Raw genomic sequence first — 19074 nt, forward strand, 5'->3', positions numbered from 1 at the left:
ATGGGACAAATAATCCTTTTCTGCCATGAAATTCTATGGCTCTATGTTTTTATTAGCCTAGTGGTTTACATATTTTTCGACCCTGCACGGTGAATGTTTACACAATGTGTTCAATATAGACATTAAAACAAATAATCAATGTGTTATTGGTTGATGCAGACTGTGCTTGCCTGTTGAAGATCAGATCAAATTTCATGACCAATATATTGAGGTATATATCCAGGTAACTCCAAAGGGTTCACATACTTTTTTCCTGCAACTGTATATCTATATAGATTTGGGAAAATATATCATACACAATGCTTTCCAGATTGTCCTTCGAATAACCTGGGATGGCAAGCTGGTATGAGTAAAACTCAGTCCTGCAGGAAACTGACCTGCAATTATAAAAAATATAGACGTGCTTTAAATAAATAAAAACTGAGTTTGCTCATTCCAGTGTGTAATTTTATATACATATATTTTTGCTATATTTTACCCCAGAGCCAAAAGTCTCCTCTGTCATTTTATACATTTACTGAAGATATTCACACATACACATAAGCTTGTCTAAAATGTAGGTCTAGGAATTGTGAAAGAAATGTTTTCTGGTACATTCTGTTACTTTATCAGTTTTTTAAATGAGCTGGGAAGTGTCTCCCAGTTGTATAAAATATATTATAATGCATTACATATAGACTTGTTTTTTCCCATGTAGGAAACAAGGCTCTGATTATGACCCTGTGGATCAGTTAAAAGAGAAAACATGCTTACAATCTGTGTAATTATTAGCTGCCTGGCAATACACTCCTCTATCTTCCTAACAACAACTGAAGCCCAAGCAAACGTACAAAATTTTGCTAAAACATTTCACTCGGGCTGCCCCATATCTTTGGAATCTACTTCCACCGAACCTTCAGCATTCACCCTCCCTCCCAACATTCAAGAATCATCTCAAAAATCACTTCTTCAGAGAAGCCGCACCATCTTAGCTTCTAGAACCTCCTTGTCATCGATACAACCACCACACTACCTCTCACCCTTTCTCTGTGCCTTATGATTTTCACCCCATTCCCTCAAGATTGTAAGCTTGCGAGCAAGGCTCTCTCCACCTAATGTATTGGTTTGTCTTAGTCTGTCAATTATCATCTTGTCACATACCCCTTGAATATATGTATTATATTAAGCGCTGCGTACATTGTTGGCGCTTTATAAATAAAAGATAATAATAATAATATATTGGTTTGTTTATTTTCAATATAGACCGATTTGTGGGAAATGTTTTAATGCTATAGTGAAATTAAAATATTTAATTATGTGGTTTGAGTACAGGAGACAACTTTATTAACTGATTTTTGAAGAATGAAACACATACTTGTTGTAATATGTAACTCGGAGATGTTTTACAGATGTTTTCAGATTCTGCCATTTTTCTGTGTTTTGTGATTTTCATTATGACACTCCAATCATCATATACACTTGAATGCATATGATTGCTATGTGGTCCGTTTACATTTTTATTTGGTCCCCCATGAAATTGCATGGAGGGATTCTGCAGCACCCCTTCATGCAATTACCTTGCTCACCAAAGTGCCTGTGTGCTATACTCACCGACAGCCAGCTCCAAGGAAGTTTATCAAGACTTAAATGGGAGCTCCTTCTTGCTGCTGATTTGGTGAAGTAAGAACCACGGTCGCAAGGGTCACAACTGATACGCATCCTGCCACTCTAGGGACCACTCTAAAGCTGCTCTCTCTGCACGCCAAGGGCCCACAGCTTACCACTCTGGAACTCGCACACTGTGCAAGCAGCCTTGCGTTTAGCGCGGGATCATGTAATGTGTCCCTGCTGCGTTCCTATCTGTGCCAATAGGACTAGCCCTTTGTGAACAATTTTTGACAGGCACAAGAAGGCAGGAACTCAGCAGGGTCACATAACCACGTAAACATGGTGTGTAAGCTATTTGGGGTAAAGATGTCACATACATGCTGTTTGGGTGCAAAGATGGCGCTGACTTGCTGTTTTGGGGGGCCACTATAGGAAATGTTGATTGTGAAGTCAGGGGGCTGTGGTTTCTAGTTATGCCCCTGTGCTGTTCAACAATGGCGCAAAAAAGACGACCAAGGAAGCGTGGTATGCAGCAGCTGTTAAAGGTAAGTCATTTTTAAATATTTTTTTTGCAGGCTGATGATTGCATATTACTTATAAAATACTGTAGTATGCTCTTCTTTGGTGGTGCTCCATAGGAAACTGGATATTCATTTTAATATGTCACCTCATCAATGCAACTGTGTTGGAAAAGGACACTGGAATATCTGGTAAACTTGGATATGTCTCCCTGTTATGCCTAGCTCTCCTTTTTTATTTTATGCTCAAGCCAGAGAATCGGAATTTGCTGATACATGATATTCCAAAGCATTCTATAGGGTTTTCAACAATATTAAACCTGAATTTAAACCTTTCATTGCCCTATAATTCACCCCCTGAGCCAACGAAACTCTTTCTCCTGTGCTATCCACACACATCCTTTTTTTCTACTTAGATAAAAAAAATAAAAAAAAACAAACAAAAAGTATTTTAATTTTAGGGGTTAAGCTTTCATTTTTAGTTTTGGGTGGATAGAGTTTGGTGATTTAGTGCAAGTCTTATTTTGGTGGGTAGAGGGAATTTTGGAAGTGTAGCATGTTTTATTGTGCTTGGTGAGAAATGGTAATTTGAGAAGTGTACAGGGGTTTTAGCATTATGGATGGAGAAAACATAAAAAAACTTGTACTTTTCATGTACAAAGATTTACAACGTTTTGTAGTGTGTAACCCTAATGAAACACGTTCATACTGTGGAGGAGCCATATGCTATCCTGGCAGTGGAGAGCTACCAGATTCCACCCTTATGACATCTGGTAGCACCAAAACAACAAGTAACATTGTGAGTTATGAGACATTTCATTTTGTTGTTTTTATTGTTTTTTACTGATTACTTTTTAAAAACTGTAATGTTGGAAGCAAAAAGGTATGCCACAGTATCTTAACTCAGACTCATGCTACCAAGTGCGGGTTGGATAAAGGTGAGCGAGAGAGAGGGATGGAGCAAGCTAGTGAGTGGGAGGGTAAGAGTGGTAGTATATACCAATGTATGTTAGAATGCGAATATATTTATAAGTGTATGTGTTAACATGAATGTGTAGGTGTGTTTGTGTATGAATGATTAAGTGTTAGAGTGTTAGCATGGATGTGTAAGTTGTTTTGGTAAAGATGTCACATACATGCTGTTTTGGGCATAACCTGGCTAAGAAACTCTAAGCACTCTGCAAAAAGTGTAAAAGAAACAAAAAAGGCTATAAAATAAATATTACGCTAAAACTTGGCTACATGACACCTTGGGTTCTCTGCTTCCCGAAATTAACTAATGCAAAAACACTTGCATCTTTGAAACAAAGATGTTATTTCCAGAAGTTCATGAACATTCTATGTAAATTAGGTATTTTTTTAAAATCAACATATATCAATACACTTGAATAATTACATTTTTGTCAACAACTATTTTATTTGCTGTTTTTTTTTTCAATGTCACTGTTTTTAAAGATATTTTTGATAATAAATGTTGAGATGTAAAAGGAGCAAAATAAAGCTCTATCTTTACAGAAAAAAACAATATACAATCTGTGTGGGTGCATTAAAGGGAATCAAAATTCAACAAAGATGTGGTAAAAATGGCAAAATGGCATGTTAAAATGGTAAAAATGCATTTTGACATGAGTTGAAATACTAATAAAAAATTAAATAAAAAGGGTAATGCTTAGGTGCAATGGACGTTATCATCCACATGTTTGTAGAAGATAAGTCCAATTTAAATAGAAGCAAATAACTAAATATATTGGAAAATGTGACTTTGTTTTGCTGATAATGAAGCTATGCCTAGGGAATGGGTTTTCTAGGATTCTATGAAGTAACTAACTTCTTTAGTAGAAGCAGTTAAAAAAATGGTAATCATAATTATTGTAATCATTACATATTAGTACTAGTCAGAACAAATTTTTTTGTTCTGAATTGCTTCTTTTCATTGAAACAACACCTATTGTATTATAGTACTTGATACACTTTACTGTGTTTTCAAGGAGTGGAGAAACAGCTGTGGCCTACTTTCGGTATATTTATACAAGATATTTGTCCTATTTGCTTTGAAATGATTCCTTTTAGACTTCCTGTGCCTCTTCTTTTAGAAATGCTCCCTCTTTGATGTTCTTGGCTTGAACGTTGTTTACTGTCAATAATTCCAGTCTTAATTCTTAAAATTACCATAATTTGTGCTTCTCAGCATACCTACCCTTTTGCACATGTCATAGTTTCATATATACTATGAAATATGTTAAGAAAAAACACCAAACTGTTATTTACTGTTCTAGTTATCTATTTATGCGGGGGCTAAAACATTTCACTTGTTTTCCTCAATCTTATCTAAAAAAATAAATTGTGTTTTGAATTATGTTGAAGAACCAAACAGCTTTTCATATTTTAAATATTTCCTGACAAAAACTGTATTAGAAAAGTATAATAGATCACTAAATAAGTCCAAAGCTGTTATATCGTAGACATTTTATACCTGTCATTGTAGAACATGTTAGCCTACATGTGAGAGTCTTTCCACTGACACAATTGTACCCAATTATACCCTTTCTTTCGCAACGTATTTGAATTCACTAGACTCTAAATTTACTCTATAAGCCACCTCACCAAGTACCAGGAGAAACCTAGATTTGTAGGTAGAGAAGCACCCTTAGCGTCCCATTAAATTTGTTATTTAAAAAAGATTTTCTAGGGAAAAACCTAAGTAACATGCAGAAACCTTTTGACCTATACATTCTCAGCACACTAAAAAGGCGCGTTATCTTCAGTACCACTGTAGCCAAAAGATACATAAGAATATATACTGTATTTGCCCGAATATAGGCTGCACTTCCCCCCCCCACTTTAAGTCTTTAAAGTGGGGGTGTGGCCTATAATCGGAGTTTAGCGCAGGGATGGTCAATTCATATCGCCCAACGCTCAGGACATGCAGTTCCGGACGCCGGGTGGGTGTTTTGTTTTTTTCCTTTTTCATTTGGCCCTGCTGCGGGCACTTACTGTCAGCAGGTTACAAGTTATAGCAAGATAAATAATCCCTGCTCCACACAGCCAGAGGTCTCAAGAGTTCTTCAGTATATGGACCTTTCCTTCCTTAGAGGCACAAACTGCCCTCAGATCCCCTGAGCAGGTTTCATTTAGTTTTCTGTGGTTTATTTTTCTGGTTGGGTCAAAACTTTTGGCAGCAAATAGCCAATGCTGGGCTGGCTGAGTTTTCATCTGTGAAGGGCAAGGGGAAGATAAGCCCATCTTACTCTTAAAGCGGTGAACACACCAGCTACAATGAAATTCAGAGGGCCCTAGCATTCACATGCCTGAAAAGTTCTACAAAGGCAGGTGAACTCTAGGCACTAGAAGCAATTCCAAGTTGCTATGGCCCCCTGGTGACTTGGGTTTGTCAAACCCTGTAGTAGTAAATTACATTGGCTTAACTTACACAAACATCCATGAACAGAAGACGCATCTAAATCAAATCAATATTTGATGTGACACCCTTTGCCAAACTCAATAACAAGGTGAGGTTGCTAATGTCAAAAGTCATACTCCGTGGCAAGACTGAGCACAGCAACAAGATACAAGAAAGGTATACTGCATCAGCAAGGTCTTCCCCAGGCAGATATTTCAAGGCAGACAAGGGTTTCCAGATGTCCAGTGCATTAGTGAATGAGGTTAAGTGACAACAAATGTTTCTGTATATAAACCCCCTCTCATTTTCTTCCACACCGAAACGGCAGGAAAAAATAAATCCCCCCCAACGAAAAATGAAACAAAGAAATCTTCAAAAACGTTTTCGGTCCATTTGCACAAGTCTACTGTTCACTGTTAAATGATAAAAATAAACCGTTAACATGTCTATTTTTAGAGCCTTTTTGCTTTACAATTTTTTTACATTTTTTTTTAACAATAAGGCTAGTTAAATTGTAGCTATGGACACTTAAAGAACAGGACACCAGCAGTAACAGGAAATAAAGACATTTATTAACAAAGATTTTCTTTGGGCAAAAATATCAAGTTCAGTACCAGTCTTCTAATACAAAAACTTAATTAGCTAAACCTACTTGCAATATTATACAAAAGGCACTCGTCCTTACACAATTGTCAGGTCATAAATAGCATTTCAACACCACCAATATTCTTTTGGTTGAGTATAGCTTTCAGTTTCACTAGAAAGTATTTTATATATGCAGGTACTAAGGGAATCAGTCAATACCAGCTTGACTTTCCAACCTGACCCTTAACCCAAAAACAAAATATTCGTAACAGAGATGACAAACTTGAAATAAATTCTAATATATGAGAAATTGAATTTCATTTACCCCTCTTGAATTTTATAATACTGGTATAGGACTCTATACCAGCTTCTGGAAACATAAAAAGATAATTCTAACTAAACAGTCGAGCTAATTAACAGCTGAGGTTATGGAAGAGGTTAGGGCACATGACAGACCTATATTGTATACATGTTTGAAAGAATGACACCATAAATATCAATAATATTGTTAATTACAAGTAAGCAAGTTGCTGAGCAGGGAGGAAAATTTAGTATAAATGTACAAATGCCACCTTAGCCAATGTTTAGCCCTCAGAGCACTGAGTAAGAACATACATGGTAACCTATATTTGTACTTGGTACACAGATTATTGAAAGCCAAGGGGAATAATTTATAAAGGTATTAACAGGTGAAAAAAAACCAAACCAAAACTAAAGCAACACCCCAAGAGAGTAGGTTTGTAGAGACAGGATCACTCTACAAAGTTTCATATACAAATATACAGTATGTTGGGGTGTATTCAAAGTGACGGTACGTCTTCTAATGCAGAAGTATGCAAAGTTGATCATTCCTTTATAGGTTTCATCATGATGCAAACAATACTTTATGTATTGTTCCGATCATACGTTTGTGGTACATTTATGAATTACCCCCAAAATACTGACTTGGACATATAAGTACCGCACATACCACATATTACTTTTTTTTCTTTTGGTACAATTATTTCTACACACTGTACACATAAAAAATTATAAAACTATACATCCTGTAAATCCCTTCGGTTAAGACAACAGGAACAGCAATGGTTAATATTAAATCTTTTTATTGATCTATGGGATTATGACAATAATCTATGCCTCTCCATTTTGCTGATGTTTCTCAGGTGTCTGTACTAACAGCATGCACTGGGTTCGGTGCTATATTAACATGTATATGGCTGTTCTATCAGTGCCCCAGTTATGGCAGATACAGGCTGATTATTAAATGTATGTGAGTTTATTGCAAGTTGTTTTCAAATTATATCAGGCATTTCATACCTTGTTTGGCACTTCAAATGTCTGAACAATATGCAAATAATCCAAACACATGCAATATATGTGTGTGTGTGTGTATATATATATATATATATATATATATATATATATATATATAGCATACATATTATTCTATGGTGAATTTTTGGTCATGGGAAATAGCTGGTGATAGTAGCTAACAGTAATAGCTGACAAAACTGTACGGTTTGTTTATTTTTTATAGCTTTTTTCCCCATTATATAAATAAAACTTCAAAGCACTATTCCAGGAAATCATGGCTTATGAAGTATAAAATCTAGATTCTAATAATTATAACACATGGCCTTATTGCTTCCTAAAGATATTTTGCAGACAACACACTGCTATGTATTTTTAATGCAACTTGGCGGACAGCATGGTTTCTGTCCCAGTTATGTCTCTCTGTCATAAAGACATACATGCTGTAAAAGGGGATACTTTAGTATTTAATATGTAGGCTTTGCATGGTGAATAATAATTTCCATTGCGGTAGTCAGACCAGAAGCCATAGGAGATATGTATTGAATCTTACATGTTTTCAAAAGTTAAAAAAGACAAATTAGAACTGAATACAGAAAGACATTTTTTTCAGTTATCTGTTATGGAAACTAAAGCAAGACATTGATGCCTTTATTAGCACAAAATATATATATATATTTTTAATAAAAAGCTTTTTTTAATGCACAGTTTGATAAATATTCTTAAATTAGTTGAAAGTCAAAAGCTGTCTATTTTTCCTGGCCGAGTTTGATTAAAAATAATAATAATAACAAAATGCCCAAATGACAAAAAACTGTGCATCAAGGTATTGGTACTTAGAAAACCAAAATATTGTTTAAAATTGCTAAATAGGAAGTGATGTTTGAGTAATTGTTATTTTAAATCACCTAAAGCCAGTCTCTACTACATTTAGATCACAGTTAGGTAAACATTGAAAGGGTCCTACCTATACCACCTCAATAAGATGTCCATGTTTCTACAAAAAGTAATATTAGGATATGTAAAGCAGTAGGCTCTAAACTAGTAAAAATAGATTTGTTTTTGAAAGATTTTGTTTTTTTCAGGCAAAACCCCTGAAAACTTACAAAAAATTTATCATAAATTATACTTTTTATCTTGTGAAAAAAAAGGATGGAGTTTCTTTTAAGAAGCATGATTTTTAAATTTGTAAATTTTTAGTCATGTGCTTTTTCCTCTTGTAATAATAAAAAACCCTTTCAGTTGTGACCAGGAGATAAGCACTATTTCTCATCGGAATCTTCACTGAGGATTTTAAACCCACAAAGCTGTTGGTAACAATTTTTAAACAGTGGTATTATTGTACAGACTCAAAATAACATTGTTAAATAAAAGGTTCATGCATTTGTAGCCCAAGCTGAATATGGAAATGGAAATAACACAACTTGTAATAGGATAGCAAAGGGAACATAAGAGGCTAGCTTATCAAATGCAGCAAAACAGATTCATAAAATATTTTATATTAATATAAGCACTGCTTATGCACTTTCTGTTACAGGTACACATAATACTGCTTTAAGCTTCTGTTTTCAAACTGAAACAAATGACAATGTAATATTGATAAACATTACAATAATTGCTATTTGTTAACAAGATTCTTCTGAACTCTTAATTCTGAACCTCCGTTTATATCTTGTATAAAGAATAAAAAAGTGAATAACTTAGTTTTATTCTTTTAATCTGAGACGCATTAAATATAAAGAACAATAGTAAACTAAGAATGGATTTATCTGAAGGGGAAAAATACTTTGTATGGCAAATATTATTGAATATTAACAATCCAGAACAGAGTACAGGTTTACAGAAGTTCTAATGCTCCTAATATTTCTCTCTCTCAGCATTGTCCAGATTTCCATAGAAATGATGATTCCCAAGTAGATGGTTATCTACTCATACTACTCCTAGTTAAATTGATGGAGAGAGGCCATCAGTCCAGTGACAGATCCCTCTTGTCTCTGCACACTGAATTCTAAAAAGTTGGTTTCCATGTCCCATTGTCAATGAATATTTTAAAGGACAATATTCAGTTATTTGGCTCACGGCATGGCTAAAGCAAAATACATCAATGTATATTGCAGAAGTCATCTGAATCCAACTTAATGCCCTTTTCAGCAATAATACAGATGTGCAAATTTGCTACGATTATTTAACAGACTGAGGGGGCATAATTGCCATTTTCGGCTGAGATTTTCCATCAGAGTCCAAAGTGGCATCTTTGCTTTTCTTACGAGGAGGTTTCTTAATGGGTGTTTTTTTAATTGTTGGTTCTACTGCCTCCTGCTTTACATTTGTAACCTGTTCCTGGTTACTGTTTGAGTTTTGTTTTTCAATAGTGTTTGCATTGGTGGGGACTGTCTCTGAAACAGGGCTAATCATTTTTTGTAAATTAGTTGATGTTGGAAGAACAGGCTTACTGGATTTTTGGTTTATGCTAGCTGTAGATCGCTTGGCTTTTTGGGGAGGAGTTGGTTTATCTTTCTGTGCTTTCAGCAGCCCAACACCATTTTGAGTGGTGCTGCTTTCAATCCTGTTGAGACTCTGAGTTTTTTCTTTTAGCTGCGCAGCTAGTTGTGAAGCGGCCTCAGATGACAAATGTGGGTGAAAAACTTCAGCGCGAGACTTGCTATGATCAGGGCTTTTTGGAACCTCTTTTACATCAGCACTTTTTTTGTCAATATGAAGGTTCCCTATCTTTTTTAAAGCATTCTGAACTGTCCCATTAATGTTTTCTATGTTATCATGACTTGATTTATTCCTATGTTTTGTTTTGGATGGAGATTGGGGTTCTTCAGATGACCTGGAATCTGTAGCACTTCCATCCTTGGTTTGCTTGTGTCCTTTTTCCTTATTTCTTAAAATAATCTTATCTTCTTTTTTGCCATGGCCAGCAGGGCATGTGTCACTAGGGTTTTTTTTTCTGTGATGATCTTTAGTACTTAGCTCTGATTGTTCACATTGGCCAGTTGTCTTGTCATTAGGCCTGCTGGAAGTTGGTAAAGAGTTGGACTGGTTTGCATTATACTTCCCGTGAATCCAGGAAACTTTAGGCTTAGTAGATGGATCAGGTGGAGGCGGTTTTATTCTTTCTGGAGATGGAGGTTTCCCACTAATTGTAGCACTTTTATTATCCAACAATGTATCATCTTCATCCTTAGACTGCTTGGACAATCTCGCAACCTTCGCGTAAAGAGCACCCCCAGTTGACCCAGAGCCACATGATGACCTTTCACTATCTGAGGATTTCAACAATGGGGTTTCACTGTTGTCAACTTGAAATGATTTAGGTGACCCCGACTCTTTTAAGTATGTGTATTCCCCAGCTTCTTCATTAATTGGATGACTCATCTTTTCAAGAGCACTTGCATTTCCTTTCTCTTTACAATCTGTCACAGATTCTGCAAGATATAAGATCTATGTTTGAAAAACATACTACAAGAAAAAGTATTTTTCACACTCTATATTTCTGTAGCTGTAAAATACAACAATAAAAACTTAACTATAAAAAATATGGCTGTGGAAGATACTGACTCCAGTCATAACCCTTTGTGTTCCAGATAAGAAAGAAATGCATACAAATTTGGTAAACCTTTTTTATTATACTCAAAGAACCACATGGTAATCAAATATTACTTATTTGTACTAGAGCTTTATTTAGATACAGTTTACCTATTTTACTCCAATACAATCACAATTTAGTTATCCACAACGCAAGGATTGTGTTTTGGCATTGAAATGTCAATGTGTTTCTCACCTTCATGTGGTACACAATAAACTGGGCCATCATCAGTTGTATCAAATGATGAGAAGGAACCACGAGAAGACCATGATGGAGATGGCTGTTCTGTAGCAGATGGAGGCTCAATGAAGCTGCAGTTAAATGTATTCTCCATGTCATGATGGGCCACTGAAATGCAATATATGGTAAGTTTTCATTTATTAAGACTCCATAAAATAAACCAGTTTTCACTATTAACAAAAATGAATAATGAATAATATTTTTTTAGATCATTTTCAGTTCATTTGCAAAGTCTAGGGGAGGTCTGGCAGAGTTTACTGTTGTTAATAATTGTTGGTTATTTATCTGAGCAAATAAGGTTCTACTAAACAGATCAAATGGTTTCTACTGAAAGACATAATTATTGAAGGACCTGTTAACTTCCAGGAATCCAGAAAATCTGTGGTGGTTGAAACTTTTCAAGGCTTATAGCACAAGAAGAAGCTCATAAAAGAAGCAAAAATAAGTCTGCAGAATATGAATTACAGAGGCATTGTGTTCTGCCATTTACATTTCAATCATAAATATTCATTATTTTTTCATAGCAATGTCTTTTTCTGAACATGGAAGGTTTTGGCTACTGAGGCTCTATTGTCTGTGAGTACAAGTTACAAGTGCTTGTTTCTTTAGCCTTTGACCACCTTAAAAGACAGCACTGTCTGTCAAGACATGCACAGACCAGACCTTATGAAAATGTTAAACATAGCATATAAACAAGTCATTGATGTACCTAGAAAGTAATTGTGAGAGAGAATCTCAGTTCTGCACATTTGGATTTCTTTCCTCCAATGTCTTATCAATGTGAAAGTGCTTTACCAATATACATATATGTACTGTATATGTGTGTGCATATATATATATATATATATATATATATATATACAGCAGCTATATTGATTGTTCAGAATGTGATTGACCCTCAGCTTCTTTTTTATGTTTTAAAAACAGCAATGATTGATATTTGCAAATTAAAGACTTTAACACTGCTATTAATATTAATTATTTAATAAACATCATAGTGACATAACACAAAAATACAGTTGATGCCCTCGAAGTGACTACGTTCATAACTGCAAAACAACATTATTTTCTAGGTGGTATAGAGAAGGTCACCTGGTAGTTTTAAAGTGGCAGGCCACGCCACAATACCCTTCTGTTCATCTTAGCTTTTACAAAGTGCCAGCAGACTGGTTAAATGATTATATGCACCTATAGTCAGAACTTACTTCTGTAAACAGACTTTCACAGGAAAACAAAATTGACTTTGACTTTGAGTATAATGCAAATCAATTTATAACTTATTTGCTTTATTCTGCATTGGTTTGTTAGTCTCTCACTGTTCAAATAAACCTACCATTAAAATTATATACTGATCATGTCTTTGTCAGTGGGCAAACGTACAAAATCAGCAGGGGATCAAATAATTGTATCTTCATTGTAGGTTTATACACACAGTTGAATAGATTTATATGTTATTGACACAATAGTAATTAAAAAAGGAATCAAAATCATCAGTGAATACATAATTAAGCTTCTTAAATCTGATAAGAGTTTTCACTGAGCACTGCTTCATCAACACAATGTGTGGTGTACTATAAAATTATGCAGAGAGAAATGCCACTTCCTGCCTTTTGTTGAGACACAGAAGTGGAAGTGATCAGCAGATCTATCTATCTACCTACCTACCTATCTATCTATCTATCTATCTATCTATCTATCTATCTATCTATCTATCTATCTATCTATTAGCTATAACATTTTAAACACCTGCCTAATATTGTGTAGGTCCCCCAAAACACCAAGACATTAGCAGCAGATCTTTTAAGTCCTGTAAGGTGCGAGGTGGGGCCTCCATAGTTCAGACTTGTTTGTCCAGCACGTCCCACAGATGCTTGATTGGATTGAGATCTGGGGAATTTGGAGGCCAAGTCAACACCTTGAACTCGTTGTATTCCTCAAACCATTCCTAAACCATTTTTGCTTTGTGGCAGGGCATATTATCCTGCTGAAGGAGGTCAATGCCATCAGGGAATACCGTGTCCGTGAAAGGGTGTACAACAATGCTTAAGTAGGTGGTACATGTCAATGTAACTTCCACCTTAATGGCAGGTCCCAAGGTTTCCCAGTAGAAGCATCACACTGCCTCCAGCCGGCTTGAGTTCCTCCCATAGTCCATTCTGGTTCCAAGTGATGCACACACACCCAGCTATCCACGTTATTTAAAAGAAAATGTGATTCATCAGACCAGGCCACCTTCTTCCATTGCTCCGTTGTCCAGTTCTCATGCTCACGTGCCCATTGTAGGTGCTTTCGGCAATGGACAGGGGTCAGCATGGGCTCTCTGACTGGTCTGCGGCTATGTGGCCCCATACACAACAAACTGCAATGTACTGTGTGCAACTTTCTATCAGAACCAGCATTAACTTTTTTCAGTAGGTCGTCTGTTGGATTTGAAAGGGCCAGCCTTTGTCCATTTTTCCCGCTTCTAACACATCAAATTTGAGGACAAAATGTTCACTTACTGCCTAATATATGCTACCCACTGACAGGAGCCATAATAACAATATTATACGTGTTATTTACTTCACCTGTCAGTGATCATAAAGTTGTGGCTGATTAGTGTATATACTGTGTATATATATATATATATTTATATATATATATATTGTGGCAAGGTAATGGAGTCTGTCTACATAAGTGGCAGATTGGAACACTCATTATTCCCAGCATGAGGGGGTTAATTGCTGGAGGTCAGCAAGGTGGAGCCAATTAACCTGCACTCAGGTGTTTAAAGGGCGGCCGTTAGAGGCATTAGTTGTCTGGAAACAGGGAGAGAGGCAGTCAAGCCAGAGGCCCTCAGACTTTATAAAAAGGTACGGTCCAAAAATACGGTGTTGTGCTGCTATTACTTTTATGACTGGGACTGGATTAGCTGGCCTGTTAGTTAGTGAGGTAAGAACCTTGTATAGTTAGTCTCCAAGATGGAGTAGGATTTGTTTTTGTTTTGGTTTATTTATGTATCCTGTAAAGTGCAACACTCTGTGGACCTTACAGCAAGCTGCAATAAATTACATTGTGCTTTTATTCCGCTGGTGTTTTGGAGTTTCTTGTTTTGATCGGGCCATCCTGCCACAAGTGGTGTTAGAAGTGGGATATCTTGGTTATACTGTCGGGAGAGGTCTGGTAAAACCTCAAGTCACTAAGGCTGAGGCTATTGAACATTGGCCACGCCCTCTAAGAAAGAAACAGGTCAAAGCTTTTCCAGGAATAGTTGGCTATTATAGACGCTTTATACCCCACTTTGCCACTTGAGCTGCACCTCTCACTGATTTGATTAAAGAAAAGGCCCCAGATACAGTGAGATGGAATGATGAGGCAGAAAAAGCGTTTGCAGACTTGCGTACAGCTTTATGCAGGTACCCCGTTTTAGTAGCCCTAGATTTTAAGGAACATTTCTTTTTGCAAACTGATGCTTCTGATGTGGGCCTGGGGGCGGTATTATCTCAGATGATAGGAGAGGAAGAACATTCTGTATTATTTTTAAGTCGTAAGTTATTGCAAAGGGAGCAAAAGTATGCAACTGTAGAGAAGGAATGTTTGGCCATTAAGTGGGCAACTGAAACTTTGAAATATTATTTGTTGGGCAGATCTTTTACCCTCATCACTGACCATGCTCCACTACAGTGGATGCAGAACAATAAAGACAAGAATGCTAAAGTGACACGTTGGTTCCTCTCGTTGCAACAGTTTAAATTCGTTGTGAAGCATAGGGCTGGGCTATAGCATGCCAATGCAGATGCATTGTCTAGGGTGCACAGTTTCTTGTGATAGGCCGCTTCACACACCTGTGTTAAGCTGAGGGGGAGGATATGTGGCAAGGTAATGGAGTCTGTCTACATAAGTGGCAGATTGGAACGCTCATTATTCCCAGCATGAGGGGGTTAATTGCTGGAGGTCAGCAAGGTGGAGCCAATTAACCTGCACTCAGGTGTTTAAAGGGCGGCCGTTAGAGGCATTCGTTTTCTGGAAACAGGGAGAGAGGCAGTCAAGCCAGAGGCCCTCAGACTTTATAAAAAGGTACGGTCCAAAAATACGGTGTTGTGCTGCTATTACTTTTATGACTGGGACTGGATTAGCTGGCCGGTTAGTTAGTGAGGTAAGAACCTTGTATGGTTAGTCTCCAAGATGGAGTAGGATTTGTTTTTGTTTTGGTTTATTTATGTATCCTGTAAAGTGCAACGCTGGTGTTTTGGAGTTTTTTTGTTTTGATCGAGCCATCCTGCCACAATAGCATATATATATTTTTACATTGGGTAGAAAAAACAAAGAAAATTCCTACTCGCATTGTTAGAGGTACAATAGAGTTTGAAAAAAGTTGAAAAATTATATAGATTGTAAGCTAATTGGAAACACCAAGTGATAAAAATAGAAATAGCTTAACGCAAAAGCTAAATAGGCAATAGCGTGTTACCTATGCCCCTACACCCTAAGGCTTCTTAGTCCATATGAGGGCCCATTGAGGCTGGTACTAATGACAACTGCTGATAATGACCTCTGTAATTATTAAAGTATAAACTTTACATTACATGTTTCAGAATCTAGCCCCCTAAATCCATAATAAGACACATAAATCATTTTACTTTACATCATTGTTGGACACATAATTTCTATAGCATATGTGTTGCCATTAGTATTTTGTTAAAGTACAGTTCACATAATACTGTAGCTCACCAGCATGGGTATGGCTGGTAGAGCATCACTGGAGCCATATGTTGTTCACATTTTTGAGTGCATGCTGTTAGTATGTGTCTTCATGTTACTGTAAGGTATTCATGTGTATTAGTGTATGGTGTTAAAGCGAGTTACGTGTTCTTGTGTGCATCCGTTTTAGTTACGGGAGAGGCGCAGCCAAAGAAATACACCCAGGCGCCATTAACCCTGGGGTCTCTCTAGGCTCCCCCTTGCATAGTTACATCTGGAGAGTAAACATTTGGCTGATGCAAACAACAATGCTGCCAACCACACTCGCTTATTGACTAAATGTCAGACAAATGTTAATTGTCTGTCTATGAAATGCCTACTCATGAGATAGTTGGTAAAGCACCAATATCAGTGTTCTCATTCATTTGGTCTGCAGAAATCATTGTAAGAAAATAAGACAGAAGTAACCTTCCTGGAAGACTATTCTGTTGATCTGCATACCATTGCTTTGCCAGAAAAGATCTATTTTAGTTTACTCATACTTTTGTCATTACATCAATTATGTTAAGGTCAAGGGAAATATTTCAAGTCACTGTCTGTGTAAACTCATTACTGTAAATATGGAACTGAATTATGATTCTTAAAAACAGTCTCATGAAATTAATGTGTACATAAAGAGTACTTTGGAGAAAACTGCTGCTAAAGTTCAAAGGAAAATAGATATGAAAAGAGGCACATCTATTCCTTTTCCGCCAAAGTAACCTAAAGGTAAGCCAATGTTTAGACACAAAATTTTTACGGTATCAACTATCTGATACTTTCATGTTTCACGTCACAGCGTGGAGGGCCCACTATAATATAAGCCCATGGTACATTCTCTTTCAATTATTATCAAAGGACAGAAAGAATGTGGTAGCATTAAAACCCATGTATAAATTGGTATTTGTGACTTGTGGAATGGGGAAACAAAATTTTAAATATATATGGATTATGACCATCTAACAAAAAAAAGATATGTATGTTTGATGTTTTCATGTTACAGCATATGTCTCGTCACATATTTGTACTCCCCTAAGAAAGAAACAATTTCATTAATCACACCACACAAAAACAAAAGTTTTAGATTTTAGAAAAGCTGACTTTTCTAAAATGAGAAAATGTATAGAGGAGTCATTATCAGACTGGCGCAATTTAAATAGCGTTCAGGAGAAATGGGATTTTGTAAAAGCTGTTTTATTGAAGATAACAGAAAATTGTATTAGGCTGCTCAGTAAGAGTAAAAAATTAAGGAAACCGCTGTGGTACTCTGCAGAAGTGGCCAAAATCGTGAAAGACAAGAAGTTAGCCTTTAGTAGATACAAAAATACCCAAAGTGAGGAAGATAGACAGATCTATAAAATTAGGCAGAAAGAGGCAAAGAAAGTTATAAGAACTGCCAAATCACATGCAGAAGAACGAATTCCCTTCTCAGTAAAAAATGGAGATAAAACATTTTTTAGATATATAAATGAGAAAAGGAAAGTTAAACACGGATTAGTTAGACTAAAAACAAAAGGAATATATGTAGAAGAGGATAAAGGTTTAGCTGACTGCCTCAATGAATATTTCTGTTCAGTTTTTACAGATGAAAATGATGGAATGGGACCTCAGCTGGGAAAAAAGACTGAATCATTTGAAATATGTGAGTTTATCGAGGCGGAGGTTCTATTTCAGTTGTCTAAGGTAAAGACAAATAAGTCAATGGGGCCTAATGGGATACACCCCAAGTTATTAAATGAGCTTGGAGGTGTACTAGCAAAACCGTTAACTGATATATTTAACGAATCATTGGTAACGGGAGTTGTCCCTGGGGATTGGAAAGTAGCGAATGTTGTGCCCATTCACAAAAAAGGCAGTAGGGAGGAGTCGGGCAACTACAGGCCAGTTAGTCTTACGTCTGTAGTGGGGAAATTAATGGAAACAATGTTAAAGGAAAGGATTGTTGAACATCTGAAGTCACATGGGTTTCAAGATCAAAAACAACATGGGTTTTCCTCAGGAAGATCTTGCCAAACAAATCTTATTGATTTTTTTGATTGGGTGACTAAAGTAATTGATCAATGTGGTGCAGTAGACATTGCGTATCTGGATTTCAGTAAGGCCTTTTACACTGTGCCAAATAGAAAACTTATAAATAAACTGCAATCTCTGGGTTTAGATCCCAATGTTGTTGAATGGATTAAGGAGTGGCTGAGTGACAGACAACAGAGGGTTGTAGTGAATGGCGTATATTCAGAACAAGGTCTTGTTACCAGTGGGATACCTCAGGGATCTGTACTTGGACCCATTCTCTTTAATATTTTTATTAGTGATATTGCAGATGGACTTGATGGAAAGGTATGTTTATTTGCTGACGACACAAAAATTTGCAACAGGGCTGATGTTCCTGGAGGAAGAAGCAAAATGGCAAACGATCTAGGAAAACTGGAAAAATGGTCAGAGCTGTGGCAATTGGCATTTAATGTAGAGTAGTAATGCACCTGGGGCATAAAAACCCAAGGGCAGAGTATAGAATATTTGGTACTGTCCTAACCTCAACGTGTGAGGAAAGGGATTTAGGGGTGATTATTTCTGAGGATTTAAAGGTAGGCAGACAATGCAGTAGAGCAGCAGGTAATGCTAGCAGAATGCTTGGTTCTATAGCGAGAGGTATTAGCAGTAGAAAGAGGGAAGTGCTCATGCCGTTGTACAGATCACTGGTGAGACCTCACTTGGATTATTGTGTACAGTACTGGAGACCATATCTCCAGAAGGATATAGAAATGTTGAAGTGCTACTAAAATGGTTTATGGATTACAAGATAAACCTTACCAGGACAGGTTAAAGGATCTTAACCTATATAGCCTGGAAAAAAGATGGGACAGGGGGGATATGATAGAAACATTTAAATACTTAAAGGGAATCAACAAGGTAAAGGAAGAGAGTTTATTTAAAAGGAGAAATACTACCACAACAAGAGGACACAACCATAAACTGGAGGGGCAAAGGTTTAATGGTAACATCAGAAAATATTACTTTACGGAAAGGGTAGTGGACGCATGGAATAGCTTCCCAGCAGAAGTGGTAGATGTTAATAGAGTAAAGTCATTTAAGCAAGCATGGGATAGGCATAAGGGCAA

The 19074-nt window shown here is 36.6% G+C and overlaps 1 protein-coding gene across 1 annotated transcript in view; it reads right to left on the reverse strand.

Annotated features, from left to right (window-relative positions):
- Window positions 1–9582: 9582 nt before the first annotated feature.
- The window catches only part of SCARF2 (scavenger receptor class F member 2), a 56641-nt gene continuing 47149 nt past the window's right edge, over window positions 9583–19074 (reverse strand). The window contains exons 10-11 of the mRNA XM_089489465.1: window positions 11192–11344; window positions 9583–10835 (exon numbers count right to left, since the gene is read on the reverse strand). Coding sequence (XP_089345591.1) covers window positions 9583–10835; window positions 11192–11344 — 1406 coding nt within the window. The remainder of the gene's footprint in view (window positions 10836–11191; window positions 11345–19074) is intronic.

This window comes from Sceloporus occidentalis, unplaced genomic scaffold, assembly GCF_023333645.1.
Source record: "Sceloporus occidentalis isolate IW3139 unplaced genomic scaffold, rSceOcc1.0.p SCAF_40, whole genome shotgun sequence".
In the NCBI taxonomy this organism is placed as follows: Eukaryota; Metazoa; Chordata; class Lepidosauria; order Squamata; family Phrynosomatidae; genus Sceloporus; species Sceloporus occidentalis.